The sequence below is a fragment of the Hippopotamus amphibius genome, chromosome 1 (assembly GCF_030028045.1).
Source record: "Hippopotamus amphibius kiboko isolate mHipAmp2 chromosome 1, mHipAmp2.hap2, whole genome shotgun sequence".
Taxonomy (NCBI): Eukaryota; Metazoa; Chordata; class Mammalia; order Artiodactyla; family Hippopotamidae; genus Hippopotamus; species Hippopotamus amphibius.
The window spans coordinates 77,129,952-77,144,336 of record NC_080186.1 but is presented as its reverse complement, the minus strand read 5'-3'; the positions used below and the strand labels follow the sequence as shown (position 1 = coordinate 77,144,336).

Here is a 14,385-nt window from a genome sequence, read left to right as displayed (position 1 = left end):
TGAAGCACATTTGCCACTTTTCTGCCTATAAACGGCCTTTGAAAGATCCTACTGCAGATTCTCTCTATTCACTACCGGAAAGAATTGGTAGCCATATGCAAATCGAAGATTTTAATGTAACAGGCTTGCAAATAATTTTTTTTTCAAGTAAAAATTAATTCAGCATAACTCCAGCTTTCTGAATGGTCCTCCAACCTCCTGGATGGTCTGCCTGACTCCTCCTTCCTTAAGCATTCTGAATACCGTTGACCTTTAAGAAATAATAGTGATAAGTCTTTCAGAATATCATTGTTATAGTCAAAAATTGACAATAATTCTGATACATAGTTCTGGCTTCCTTTGTGTGGCTTTTAGCATCCTCCATTCCCCATTCCCACTATCCCAAATGTATTTCCAGCCATCCTCCCTCACACATCATCTGTTTCTATTCGCTTCAGCGTCTGAGGCCCCTTTGGCATGGCGTCCACCATGCTCATTCTGTTTCTTTGTGCTTCAAATTTCTTACTTAATTATTCTGCAATGATGAATGACAAAGCCAAAGAGGTCTTAAAAGACCATCAAATTTAATTCCCTCCATTTATAGATGAGGAAAATAAGGCCTAGAATGTTCATTTGATTAGTTCATGGTCATATATGTTTCTTTGATATGTGTTAGTTTTGTACTTTTTAACTGTTGGAAGCTTCTTGAGATCAGATTCCACATCCCTGTATGATAAACTACACGTTTATAATGTAGGTCCCTGTATATAAACTACGTGATCATGTAGTTTCAGGTTAAAACTACAGTTAACAGTCTGTTGTAGGCTGTTACCACAGGCTTTCAGTAAAGCCCCAGGCCCTTGCATGATTTCCTTTTTGTTCACATTCTTCCTTAACTCTGCTCACAAAATTCTAAAAGATTTGTCTTAATATTTCTATGATACTTATTCTGAGGGAATTTTAAAATAATGTATTTTGGGTTTTATTGCACTTCTCCTCTACACTGGTGGTGCGGTGGTAGACAAAGCCCACTAAACTCCCTACCTTCAGGGAATTATTCCAGCACAGGTGACGGCAGACTTTTTCTGTAAAGAGCTAGAGTAAATGTTTTAGGCTTTTTGCAGGGGTTAAGTTCTCTTGCTACTACTTAGCTCCGCTATTGTTGTGCAAAAGCAGTCATAGACACTATGTAAATGAATGGATGTGGCTGTGTTCCAGTAAAATATTATCCACAAAAATAGGTGGCCAGCCCACAGGCCATAGTTTGCTGATCTTTATTCTAGTGACTTAATAGCACTTCATAGTTTATAAAACACTTGGCTACACATATCTTATACAACAGCTCTGTGTGGTAAATAGGTCATGTATAATTTAATCACATGCGTTTTGTAGATAAAGACACTAGACCTGAGAGAGAGAAGTATTTAGTTCAGATCTTCTAACCTCAACCCAGTGTCACCTTACCACAAATGTCTTCCATGCCATAAGGTTCAGGAATGACTTAGGGAAGAAGTAAGCTCACCTCTAATGATAAATACAGGCAGATAGAGCTAGCAGATAAGCCCAGGAACTTAGTGAGTTTATTATAGCTCAGCTCTAGCAGAAAGATAATATAGAAGGTAACAGGAAGGTTCAGGAAGGTAGTTAATTGTTAGGTCCTAACTTGTCTTTCAGGTATTGCCATAGCCATCAAATAGTCTTTACGAGCTTTACAATTCCAGTCTGTGTCTGAGAAATTCTTTTGTACTCCTTTTGATTGACATCATCCTTATCTCTTCATTTACAGATTTTCTGATTTTAGTTGGGCCACTCTGATCACTTGCGTATAGTTTTTAAAGTTTTAAAAGTTTTAAAACTTTCTATGGGTCTCTAAAATTTGCTAGTGTAAAGCCCTTACACATTTTTCCTACAAACATATAACCAAAAGGAGCTTTCCATTTAAATGTTCAGATCCTGGTGTCATAGATAAGGCACTGGGATAAAGTGAAAATTAGTATATATTTGCTAATAAAGCCTTCTAAATTTAACCTCACTTTTAATTTTCAGCTGTTTTTAGTATAAGAAAATAATTGTTTTATTATTTTACTCAATTTTAAGGGATTACATGGATCGTCTTCTAGATGAAAGTGAAAGTGCTGCTTCTAGTCGCGCGCCATCCCCTCCCCCAACTGCCTCCAACAGTAGTAACAGCCAATCTGAGAAAGAAGATGGCACTGTAAGCAATAGTAATCAAAATGGTAAGCAACCAAAGAAACAGTTCTATTTCTTCATAGTGATGGGCACTTCTCCTTCAGTAGCCTGGGAAGAAGTTCAGTTTCAGTGTCTACTAAACTTCCAAAGCAGAACTAAAGTCATAATTGTAAATACCAGGTGAAACATAATAGCATACATACGTACTAACACAGAATATGGACAATTGGGAAGAATTCCCATCGATATCACTAAGAAGTACGTTTAATAAAGTATACTGTCGACACTGACCACTTCTTTTAGGAAATTAAGAAAATAGCATCTGTTTTCTAATCAGGTTGGAATGTCTAAATATAAGTATTCAAGTTAAGTCTTAGACGGAAACTCCAGCCATTTCATATCAGAAATACACAGATATTTATGAAATACTTTGAGAGCTTATAACACTTTATCAGGAGACTGCTTTAAGCATATAAACGAAAAAAAGCAGATAACAAAGGCACTTTTTAAAATATTTTTCTCCTTGATAGTATAATAACCTTGAAAGATAAAGCAGATGTCAGCCTGTGCATTAATATGGTACAGAAAGATTCATTTTTACATCCGTGAAAAAGAGAAGCAAAAAGCATACTAATATTTTTGAGATTCATATAGTGTTCTTGTTTAAAATATACAGTGGGCCAAAGATCACTGGTAAGACCTAGTCAGAGAATTATCTTGATTTCTACTTTAAAATAGTCTTAAGTAAGACCATTGGCTAAACAGAAAGTAATAAACCCTCAATCCCTTTTAGGAGGAAACTGGTGAAGTAGAGATAAGCTCTGCCCACCTGCATTCTGATGTAACAGCTTTAGGGGAGGGCCAGTGGAGAGCTAACCTCCCCCTACAGAAAGTAGAAGAGGAACACTTAAAATTTGTCCTTTGTCCTGATCTTTGCTCTCACACTGGCATTTAATATACTGTGGTGAATATACTTTGTTCATTTAATGACCCCTCTCTATTCCCTCACTACTTCCCATCGAAGAACAAATGAAACAAACAAATATTAGGGCCAGCAGCCATTTCCTAATTCAAGAAGGTTCATTGACGTGATTTCTAATTCCAATCACACCCATCCTGAAGTTGAATAAGAAGCTGAAACTGACCTTGGGATTAGAGGTGGAAATGCAGGGAGGCCGACAGTTGGTAGTAAGTCAGCCCTCCATACCTGCGGGTTCTGCAGCTGCAGATTCAACCAACTGCATATCAGAAATATTTGAAGAAAAAAAAAAATTCCAGAAAACTCCGAAAAGCAAAGCTTGAATTTGCTCTGTGCTGACAGCTATTTACATAGCATTTACATTTTATTAGGTATTGTAAGTAATCGAGAGATGATAGAAAGTGCATGGGTCATATCCATTTTTCATGCTGTCTTATGTAAGGGATTTGAGCATCTATGGGGTTTGGTATTGGCAGGGGTCCTGGAACCAATCCCCTACAGATGCTGGGGACTCTACTGTATTTGTCTTTTCTTGTTGCTAATAATACCAAATAAATTGTTTCCCTTTTTTCCCCCTTCATTGTTTTTTAACCATTTGATGATAATATGCAGTTTGCCTAGGAAGAGTGCTCATAAGTTACTTACAAATTACTCAGCCCAGAATCCATTCACATCAAGTACAATTAAGATTTCCAGATTTTTCAAGGAAAGGAACTTTCCAGTCCAGTTGTCTTTTTTGTAAGAAGCTTTAATTAGTGTCTTGAAACCTAATAGTGATTTTTGACCTGATGAAAGTATCACCTAGCTTCTTGTGCTTATTTACTAGGACAGAATCACCCCTTGCGTGTCATATGGTGCACAATCCCGTGAGCATTCATGATTTGAGTGCACTTTTGAGTTGGGAAAATAGAATATTTTCTTTGACCAAAATGTATATTTGAGGCTCATTCTTTATAGTGAATATTTTTCAGATAATTAAATTTTAATTATCTCCAGTGGTACATTCTATATTTTACATTTTAAGTATTCACAAAATTCTCCTCCGTTTTGCAGTCAACTCTAACATGACCTTTTGTTACTTTATTAGAGTAATTATGCTTTCTTTTCTCAATCTATTTTGAACGAATGTGTTTACTTTTAGTATTTTCAAGTGTATGCTTGGACAGTGCAAGCATTAATTTAACAGTATGACAGGTTACTTAAATCTCTTTAGGTAAGTATAGCATATGCTCTTTACCTTTAAAGCATAATACCTGTAGATATACATTAAGAATGAAAAAAATCATGTGATCTTGCTTTTATATGGCAGTAGAAAACTTAAGCTTCCAAAGAAAGAATATAATGTCTTCATGGTTTTAGAAAGTTACAGGCCTTTTGCATATCTTTAACTCAGCTTATTTAGACTGCTGGATCCATTGCTTATTTGTTGCCACGTAATACCAGCATGCTATTAATATATGCCAAATTCTGTTAATTTTTTACATTTGTTAACTTATTTAATCTTTACAGCAACCCTGTAAGTTTTTCGTTATCCTCGTTGTATATGTGATGAAACTGAGGTACAAGAGAGTATAAATAACATGCCTAAAAAGCCAGAATTCAAACCATATGTATACAGATTTGATACCTCACTTCCTCAATAAAAAGTTATTTTATAGCTGTTTATACCTGTCTTATAATAGTTTACAAATTTAGCTTTTTAATGTTAGCAGTTTCATTCATATTTCTTCCAACTTAGGGGTGTCATCTAATGGACCAGGTGAAACATTAAACAAAGAAGAAGTGAAAGTTGAAGGGTTACACGTTAATGGACCAACAGGTGGAAGTAAGAAACCACTTCACACAGATAGGGATACTAATGGTTATGAAACAGATAACCTTACCACTGACCCCAAAATTGCCCATATGACTGCAAGAAATGAAAATGATTTTGATGAAAAAAGTGAGAGACCTGCCAAAAGGCGAAGGGTAAACAGCAATGGAAAAGAAAGCCCAGGTTCTTCTGATTTCTTCCAAGATGCAATCTCACATGGAAAATTTGAAGAACTTGAAAACACAGATGACTAAATTTTAGACTTATTTTAGTTTCTTTGGAGTAAATTCTGGTGTGACTAAAATTTTCAGGGTTGATGGGTTACCTTAAAAGTTGATTTCTTTGAAGCAGTTGGTTAAAATTTGAAAATTTGAATTGAGTCCTAACTTTAGTAAATAAGATTTCATAATTCTGCCTTTTGCAGACTTCTTGCTTTAAAATTGTAAAGGCCCTTTTAAGGATATAACAAATAGTTTAGTAAATTTGAATGAACTAAAGATAATATCTGTACCTTCTCATTTGATGTATTAATCCTAAAATTTCACTACAAGGTACTTTTTGCTTAGTTTGATGGCAGAGAAGAAAACAAATAAGTTCAAATTTCTGATTAACACCAATTTTTCTGAGTTTCTTGAAATGTCTTTTATACCAGACATTTTTCTCTCCATACAAATTGAGTATTATTAAGGAAACCCTTATGAATCCTGAAAGTTATGCTAGCATGATTTTTTTATATATAGAAGTTTAAAAATAAACCAAGTCAGGTTTGTATATGTAAAATTGTTGACATCAATGATGTCTTTCCATATTCTTATCTGGGCTTAAGAAATACATTCTGTATTTTTCCAGATTCTTTGTAGCCTTTGAAAGATTTTTACAGTACATATGTCTTGACTGAGCTGTCCTTTCTTAATACAAAAGCTTGTATAATTTTCTTAACTTGTACAGTTGGTAAACTTTTATGAGAGGAATTGATATTCTGAGTCTGTCAGCTTTCATTTTATTTTGCTAAGGTTTTTCTAATGAATTTTTAAGTGTTTGTGTAGTAACTAAGTCATGTTTCTTATCCAGGTGGTAAAAGCATTCATAAAAGATTGTGAACATTTGTTTTTTCAAGTTTCTACTTAAGGACAAATAGTTTGAGAACTCTGAAATTAAGCATGATACTTAGATCACATAGTTTGTTTTGCATTTGCTATAATTTTCAAAATTATTTTTGAAGCAAGACAGAAGTTTAAATGTTGGCTTAACTGCTTAAATGTATCATGCTGACCAGAATCCTGTTCAGTTATTTTTATATACATTATAAAATTTCCCATTTTTGCATTAAGTAAACAGGGGAACAACATCAAGTGATACTTAGATATTGGCACGCAGAAGGAGTTGGCAGGCAACAATATTGATTCTATGAGGAAAAAGCGATAAAGTTAGACATTTCTAGACTTCCAGTTACAACCGGGCTTTTCAGATTTGATAGTGTATTTCCAAAGTGAAAATAAGATATTCAGTAACCATTGCTCTGTGTGAGTACAAATAGGATCATCCATTGCATAGCCTTGCAGGAGTGCCATTTCATTTTTAGTGTAAAATCCTTGTTTAAAGAATGTAGTTTTATACAGCTGATAGACCAACCTATATCCAAACTTTTATAAAAGATTATTAACTATTCTTGTTTTATCACACAGGCATACCCCAAATGCTTCTACTGATTCATTTTCAGCCATCAAAGAGCCAATGCCTTTTTAAAAATAAATCTTCTGTGGTCTTCTTTTTAGTGGCTCAACTGTCTAATGCAATTGAGTAGAGGTTTGCACTGAGAAATTATGGTTTAGGCCTTATCCCCCATGAAGTATTACTATTAACCTATGTTCAGACTGCTTCCTTCCACCAATGTGAACAACTTTTTTTCCCCAAACAGTGTTAAAAGCCACTTTACAACACTTGACTTCATATAATGTAGATTCACTGTTGTTACATACATATCCAAGTAAATCATTTGGGTGGAAGTGTTGAGAAGCGTGAACTTTTTGCTGTTTTTGTTTTACCCAGAACATTAATTTATCCAGAATGGCAGCTTTAGCAGATGGTCACAATCCATTTTCTAAATCAGATTTTACTATACGAATCCAAAGTATCCTAGCTCTTTGTCAAAGATGGTCTATAGGAATAGTGGTGATGTACTTTTTTAAGTTGTTGCAATATTAGAGTCGCCATCTTCACCTATTTTTAAAAGATGCATTTTGTTTGCAGGTTTGTGAAGTTCTTGCAAACTAATATTACAGGAACATTTAAAATAAATTCTCAGGCATGTTTGCAAATACGGCACATGTTGTATACGTTAGGAAATTTTACTTTTCTTAATCTTATCTTTTTAAAGTATGCCTAATGAAAGACATTCCACTGTTATAATACATAATGCTCAGCTTTTCATAGAGAAATATTTAATTGTATTTTATGTTTATACAGGTATTTCACCCAGTACTTTGTTCTTCATAATGCAGCCACTATAACTTGATAAGTCATTGCACTACTTTAAAAATTTTTAGTAATATCATGAATTTAATTTGCTTAAGATTTAGTACATTTCATAACTCTTGAACTCTTGACAAATTGCATTGGGAAAAGCAGCCTTCGTTAATAGTTACGTAGTCTCCCTTACCCCATATCTACCCCCAGCAAAGCACTGTCTTCATTTGGAATGGTATTCTGTTTTATGTTTTCAAATACAGTTCAAAATTTGCAACTCAGTTCAACACAAATCTGTTGAGCTTTAAAATGTATTTGAAATAATATTTAAATAGGCATTTAAAATTATGAATTAGATGTTTTCAAATTTATGCTTAGTAATTTTGCACTGTAAAATAACTCCCTTCCCCTTTTCCCTGTCTGCCATTCTGAATATGCTTATTAAAATATTTTTTTAAACATATTTGCCTACATAATGTTTTGTGAATGATTTTTATTAGATTGAGTAGGTTTTCATTATAGATTTTGTTTGTATGATGCACATTGTTTACAATGCAAATATAACAATTTCTGTTCCTTCTGCTCCTAGACAAAGTGTGTGAAGCAGTGTTTCAGTGGCTCCTTGATGCCTTTTACTGCATGGGTGAATGGAGGGATGATGTATTTTTGTCTTTTTTTTTCTTCCAGAGAGATCCTTTGGTCTGTGGACCTCTATTCACCTGTTTCTCTTCCTTTGAGCTATTTAATTAAAAAGTTTGTTTCCTTCTTTTGCAGTGCAGTTTATATCACATATGATTTTGCAGAAAACTTTTGTCACAGTATTTGCTTTACTCTCCATGGAAAATTAAGAGTGGGCGCTTTGAAAAGTGGGGGCTGATGAATTTTCATAGGCAAGGTGTGTGCTGATGACCCTAGGGGTGTGCAGCCGGCTCTATATCACTACTAAATACCAAATCAGAAATAAAGATTTTCCTAACTATAGTGCATATTCACGAAAAGTGCCAGTGTGGGAAACCATGTAAATCTCTTGCCCTAAAAATGACCTTCCTGTATCACATAAGTCAACTGATTATTTGAACTTCTTATCATAAAACCAACTCTGCTATTCAGTAATCAAGTTTATCCTTTGCAAAATCTTAAAGATCTCCTCCCCCTCGACAGAGATGCATTAATCTGTCTTCTAATACCAATTTTCCATAACCTTATTTCTTATTTACCCTTATTAGTACTGTAGTGGCATTTTTGACATCTGTATGTATGTTTTTCCCTTTCTGAACATCATTGTTTTTTATCTTAACTTGTTTTTATACAAGTTCCTATGACTTATCTAGGATATATTTAATATACAGTTGACCTTTGAACCACACGGTTTTTTGAACGGCATGGGTCATGTATGTGTGGATATTTTTCCGTAGTCACTACTACAGCACTACATTATCCATGGTTGGTTGAATCCGTGGATGTGGGACACTGGATAACAGCGGAATAGCACACAGAGGGCAGACTAAATGAGACACAGATTTTCAACCCCATGGAGGGTCAGCCACCCAGCCCCTGCATCACACAAAGGTCAACTGGACTTAAAATGTCATTTTGCTTGTTCTAAGAAGTAAACTTGAATGTACTTTTAAAGTCTACTTATTGTATGTGAAGAACACCGAGGAATTGCCATATAAATTGGACTTGAATTCTAATTCTCCTTTGTCCAAATTCATGGTAAAGGCTTCTTCACATTTAAAAGTCAGTGGTGACACGTTTTCATCATGTTTCTGTATACAGTATTCAACAAATATTTGGGCCTGTACTTGTGCCAGCTACTGTGCTTGGCTTATGGCTTCAGAGATGTGGCCTGTTCTCTTCAAGAAGGCATTAGGAAAGTGCAACAATAGAAGTGTGTGCTGAGTACAAGGAGGGAACAAGGAAAGGAAGAGTAGGCACGATCTCAGGGAAATAAAGAGTTAACGACTCCTTGCCCTATAATTCTAGCTAAATAAAATTTTCCTTAAACTTAATATATTTGTTAGAAATTAAGCAACATAAAATGTATGAGTCCCATAAGAAAGCGTTTAGTTTTACTGTCTCCTGCAGGGCTAATTGCAGCAGCTGTGGATTATTCAGGACGCGCCCCTTTTGTCATTCACTGTCCAGGGAGCACTGCTGTAAGGGGGCAAGGCTCCTGATTTCCTGAAGTTTGGGAGAGGCGAGGCCTAATATCAATTTGGCCTTATTATTCAATTTCACTTTTTGCTATTATCATTAACATGAATGGCTGACTGAACGGAGAGTTGGCTAAATGTGTCTTTCTGCACACCAACTAGAATGTGTGTGTAGAGCGAGTTCATGTAGGTTCTAAATAAATGACTTTGCTTTCTCTGAAAGACGATGGACTTTGAATTAACATGAGGAATACACACTTAAGTTTTTTACAGAACTGAAAGAAATCAAGCAGAGAATGGCATCAGAGCTGTTTTAAATTCCTAAGCCACTTTTAAATTCCTGACCAGAAAATCTAGGTTGAGGGAAAGAACTCACCCTTAGTCTACCCTTGTCACCAGTTGTGCTTTAGCTGAGTGAACATGAGAAACCAGCTCTGGCTAGGAGCTAACAGTGGTGACAGTCATTCTGAGTATGAATACTCCGTGAATCCCCTCTGAACATGTATTTGTAGACTGTGGAAATGTATTTGGATGGCTGGTGGTTCTGAGCTTTAAAAAGCCTAAATTACTGGCTTCATGAACTGCTTTGCCATGTGGCCCTGTTACTGCAATGCTGTCTGCATCTGCCTCCAGTGTTTAGTACACAAGCATTTGCATTTAAAATACATACTATAAACACAATTGGGCTGTGCCTATAAATCTTGTAAGTGGCTGATGCTAATAATCAGCCGAAAAGGATGAAACCGCTCACTTAACTCTCTCATCTGCCACAATCCTCTCATAACTTTAAGTGAAAAAGCAGGGTGAACCCAGTTTTTTTAAAGGGATATATTTCATGTATATGTATGGTTAGGAGAAACAATGAAGGCTATATGCCAAAAATAATAGTTATTTCTAAGGGGTGGAATTACGGTGGTCAGACTATTAAAGACTTGTCTTCTATGTAGCGCTTGTCACAGGTGCCATTTTGGTTTTGTAGGGTTATCCCCCACTTCCGAGCATAAGCCTGTTTTCTGACTACACCCTCGGGAGGTTGCCCCACTAGCTATCTTTATCTCTGATTACATCTCATACTGTAACCTCCGTTTCAGCCAAGGGATGGTCTAAGATACGCACAGGACCCTTAACACAGATTTGAACTCTGTGGGTCCTCTTAGACACGGGTATCTTTTTCCAATAAATAAAGCTCTGTAAAATGAAAATACAGGTACTGTGAGTGTGGGGGGAAGTTTGTGTTTGATTAGAGATCACAGTACCTGGAGTCAAAAGAATTAGGGTTTGAGTCCTGATTCTACCCAAACTGTCTCAGCTTCCTTCCTTGGGCGAGTCATTTACTAATTCCTTTTTTTTGAGGCAGAAGTAGCAGTACTCAGGTTTTCAACTGCACAGCATTGGGGCAGGCACCCTTAATGCCTCCATTATTCAAGGGTCAACTGTACTTTATTCAGAATCCTGTTCAAACACAGCCTTTTTTTACACCTGCCACCTCTTTCCATCCTACTCATCCAAATTCAGTCATATTTCAAGATTTCTCTTGATTTGGCCACTAGTTTGTAATATCGTGCTAAACCACCTAAACTGCACATCTGTAAAATAAGCATGATAGCCACAGTGCCAGTATCACAGGGATTATAAAATCACACATGGGAAATTTTTTTGTCCCCAGAAAGTACTAGGTAAAGACCTAGTAGTAGCCCTGTAGCCAGAATTTTTCAGATTTTAGGGAGGTAATACCAATTCTATAAAAGATTCATGGCAGGGTATAAAACCTATAGTAAAAACATTTATGTCCACAATAAAATGTATTCATATTCATACAAATTTCAGGTCAAATACTGCTGCCAAATGAGTCTGGCAACAAACTCGAGAAAAAACTTGGTTTTCAGAGCAGTGTGAACTTCAGAATTATTAACTTGTAGCCTTCAAATTTGGTAGCAGTCACTTGGCAGGTGATTCCAATTTCCTTTGTTATATAACTGGCAAAGAGGCAGGTAAACAGGAAGCCAAAAGTAAACTAGCAGCATGTGTTTTGCTAGGTACAGCAGCTAGAACAGACCCCTATACACGGGGCCTGGTGCCAAGCCAACGAGAAGCCTGTCCATGAAGCAGCAGCCGGGTGAGAGGACCCTGCCTTCTGGAGCCTCCCACTCAGTCCTCATTCTATTAAAGGGAACACCTAAGGGCCAAAATGGAGGAAAGACTTGTCCAAGGTTCAACAGCCTTAGACTGAGCTTCTTAGACAAGATCGGGTCCCTCTGTCCTTTTCCTTCATGTCACTTATAGTTTATAATTAGGTATTCATGGCTAGGGCCATGGGCTCAACCGTTGGCCAGTCAGTCCCAATGGCCAGGGAAATGAAGTACTATTAGCCGCCCTTTACCCAGCTCATAAGGTGGCAGCTCCTTTTGGATTCATCTGACTAGGACAGTTGGGGAAGAGCCATTCCCTCAAAAGAAGCATGTGCTGGTCACAGATGAAGGGTCATTAGGCAGCTAAAAGAAGCCTATTGCAAATAAAACATGTACCGTTATTGAGTGACTGCCATCATATGCACTGTGCTAAACACTCATAAACCAATCTTACGTTATTTCCCCCAACTTACAAGTGGGGAAACTAAGCCACCTTGAGAAGCAGACAGACTTAACCTTTCCAATCATTTGGATTTTGTTCACTTTTTATTTTTCTAGGTTGGATCTTTGCATTCAGGGATGATGTGTGTTGGGGGGTAAAAAGCAGACGTTGCTTGCAAACAACTTTTTCTCCTAGCATGTTCCCCACAAGTCAGTTCTGGAAAGGAGAAGGTCCCCAAAGTGGGAGAAAAAAAAGGGGGGGGGGGTCAGTAGACTATGGGAAGAGCTGGAATGCGAATCTCATCTAGTAAGACAGAGGAATGGCTGCATAGGGTGTAGGACAGGCTGCACTCAAGGCATCAGAACTTCCAGAAGGAGAAACTATCACTGTGCCAAAGTTTGGAATCTGTGGTGCCACCTGCTTTCAAAGGACACCTTAGAGTTAGTCACTAAGGAGTTGAGCAGTGCCCACGCGGGGCTGAAGACAGGAAGGGTCCCCCTTCTATATCCAGACACCAGGCGACTCCCTTCAATCTTGGCTAACCTTAAAGAAGGACTGAGACTGAATTTCCTGCTAAGTGGCAAGATGGGGATTCATGTAATTTGATTTAAAAGAATAATATGACACCTCTTCCACACTCAAACATTATACTGTACTGCAGCTCCAAGAACTCAGAGCAAAAGGTAGGCCTTACAGGAAGGCAAATTTATATTCTGTAAAGCATAGAATTTCTCACAATTGTCACTGTCCAAAAATGGGACCTTCCTGTGCTGGTTTCCTCACTTCTAAAATAAAATTTAATAATAGGATTTACATTAAAGGATAGTTTAGAGGATTAATGTATCTATATGTAAGGTGCCAAGAAAAAATGCCTACCTAGCATGTAGCTAATGTTCGGTATATTTATTTTTACTGTGGGTAGCACAGGTACTCTGTTCCATTGCTACACTTCAAATTTACCTTTTTGGAAAACACTTGGAAACCTAAGATAAATACCTTTAAAAATGTTCATGTTTGGTTTCCTGAAGACATTAGATTTAAGCAAAAAAAAAAAAAAAAAAACCAACAAAACCAAAAAAAAATTTACCAGTTTTACTTATAAACAAAAAATAGAAACAGATTGCATTATCACCTATTAATTCTACCTTCTAAAATAACTCAACTCCTGTTTCTCTTCCATGCTTTCACAACCACACGTTAGGACCCCATCATTTCTCACCAGGACTGTGCATCCTCCTCTAGCTGGTGTACTTACCTGTACAGCCTGGCCTTCTTGGGCACCCACCCGACAGTAATCTGCACACCATCCTCAGTGATCTTGTTACAGTGCAAATCTGACCTATAGCAGTTCCTTGACTTAGGCGCACTGGTAGCCAGTGGGCCAGACCTTGCTGGCAGATCTTTGTTTTAATTTGAATGCCTTTAAGCAGGTAGGTATCACAAGCCCTACTACTCACTATTGTTTGTATTAATTGCATTGATTCAGATTCACACTTTTTTCCTGCCTGCCCCTTTAAGACTTGAATTTGTCAATCTACAGTACACAATCCAAATACTGCAGCTGGCATGATCTTTCTAAAATGAAGAGGCCATGTTTCTGCCTTGATGTACTCAAAAAATATGTAGCTATTAATTGGCTACTGTTTGTCTATATGTATTCAATTCAGGAAATATTGTGTCCCTACAACTACCAGCACTATTCTAGGTGCCAGGGACACTACAGCAAACAAAACAGGCCAACATCTATGCCTTCATTAAGCTTAAATTTGATTAGAGGAGACAACTGCTGTGGAGATAAAGCACAGAAAGGGGACAGGGAGTATGGTGGGTACCTTTTCAGACAGACTGGCCGAGGAAGGCCCACAGAGATGGGGGCATGTGCTATAAAGACACAGGAGGAGGGGTGGAATGCATTCCAGACACAAACAGATATAGTGGCTCTGGAATGCAGAATCAGCTCAAATGCCATTTCTCCCAAGAAATTTTTCCTACCATTCCCAGGTAAAATGGCATTCTTCCTCTTATAGATTCTTACATATAGCTCAGCTAATATCATGATTCTGTTATCATTTGTAGATATTGGCTTTAAAAATATCCACTGAAAAAAATAAGCTACCTGAAGGATAGGCAGACAGGAGGCACTCTGGTGAAACTCTTCTACTGCATTCTCCTAACACAGGGATGTTATCCAGAATTCTTTGGAAGAAAAGGGTTTTGGAATCAAAGTCCAG

General features: G+C 37.0%; 1 protein-coding gene across 13 annotated transcripts in view; it reads left to right on the top strand.

Moving 5' to 3' along the window:
- MIER1 (MIER1 transcriptional regulator) overlaps positions 1-7,890 on the top strand; it is a 53,694-nt gene extending 45,804 nt beyond the window's left edge. For all 13 annotated transcript variants that reach the window (XM_057717057.1, XM_057717046.1, XM_057717143.1 and 10 more), the window contains 2 exons: positions 2,077-2,216; positions 4,887-7,890. In XM_057717057.1, the coding sequence (XP_057573040.1) occupies positions 2,077-2,216; positions 4,887-5,215 (469 nt within the window). In that variant the 3' untranslated portion in view covers positions 5,216-7,890. The remainder of the gene's footprint in view (positions 1-2,076; positions 2,217-4,886) is intronic.
- Positions 7,891-14,385: the final 6,495 nt, after the last annotated feature.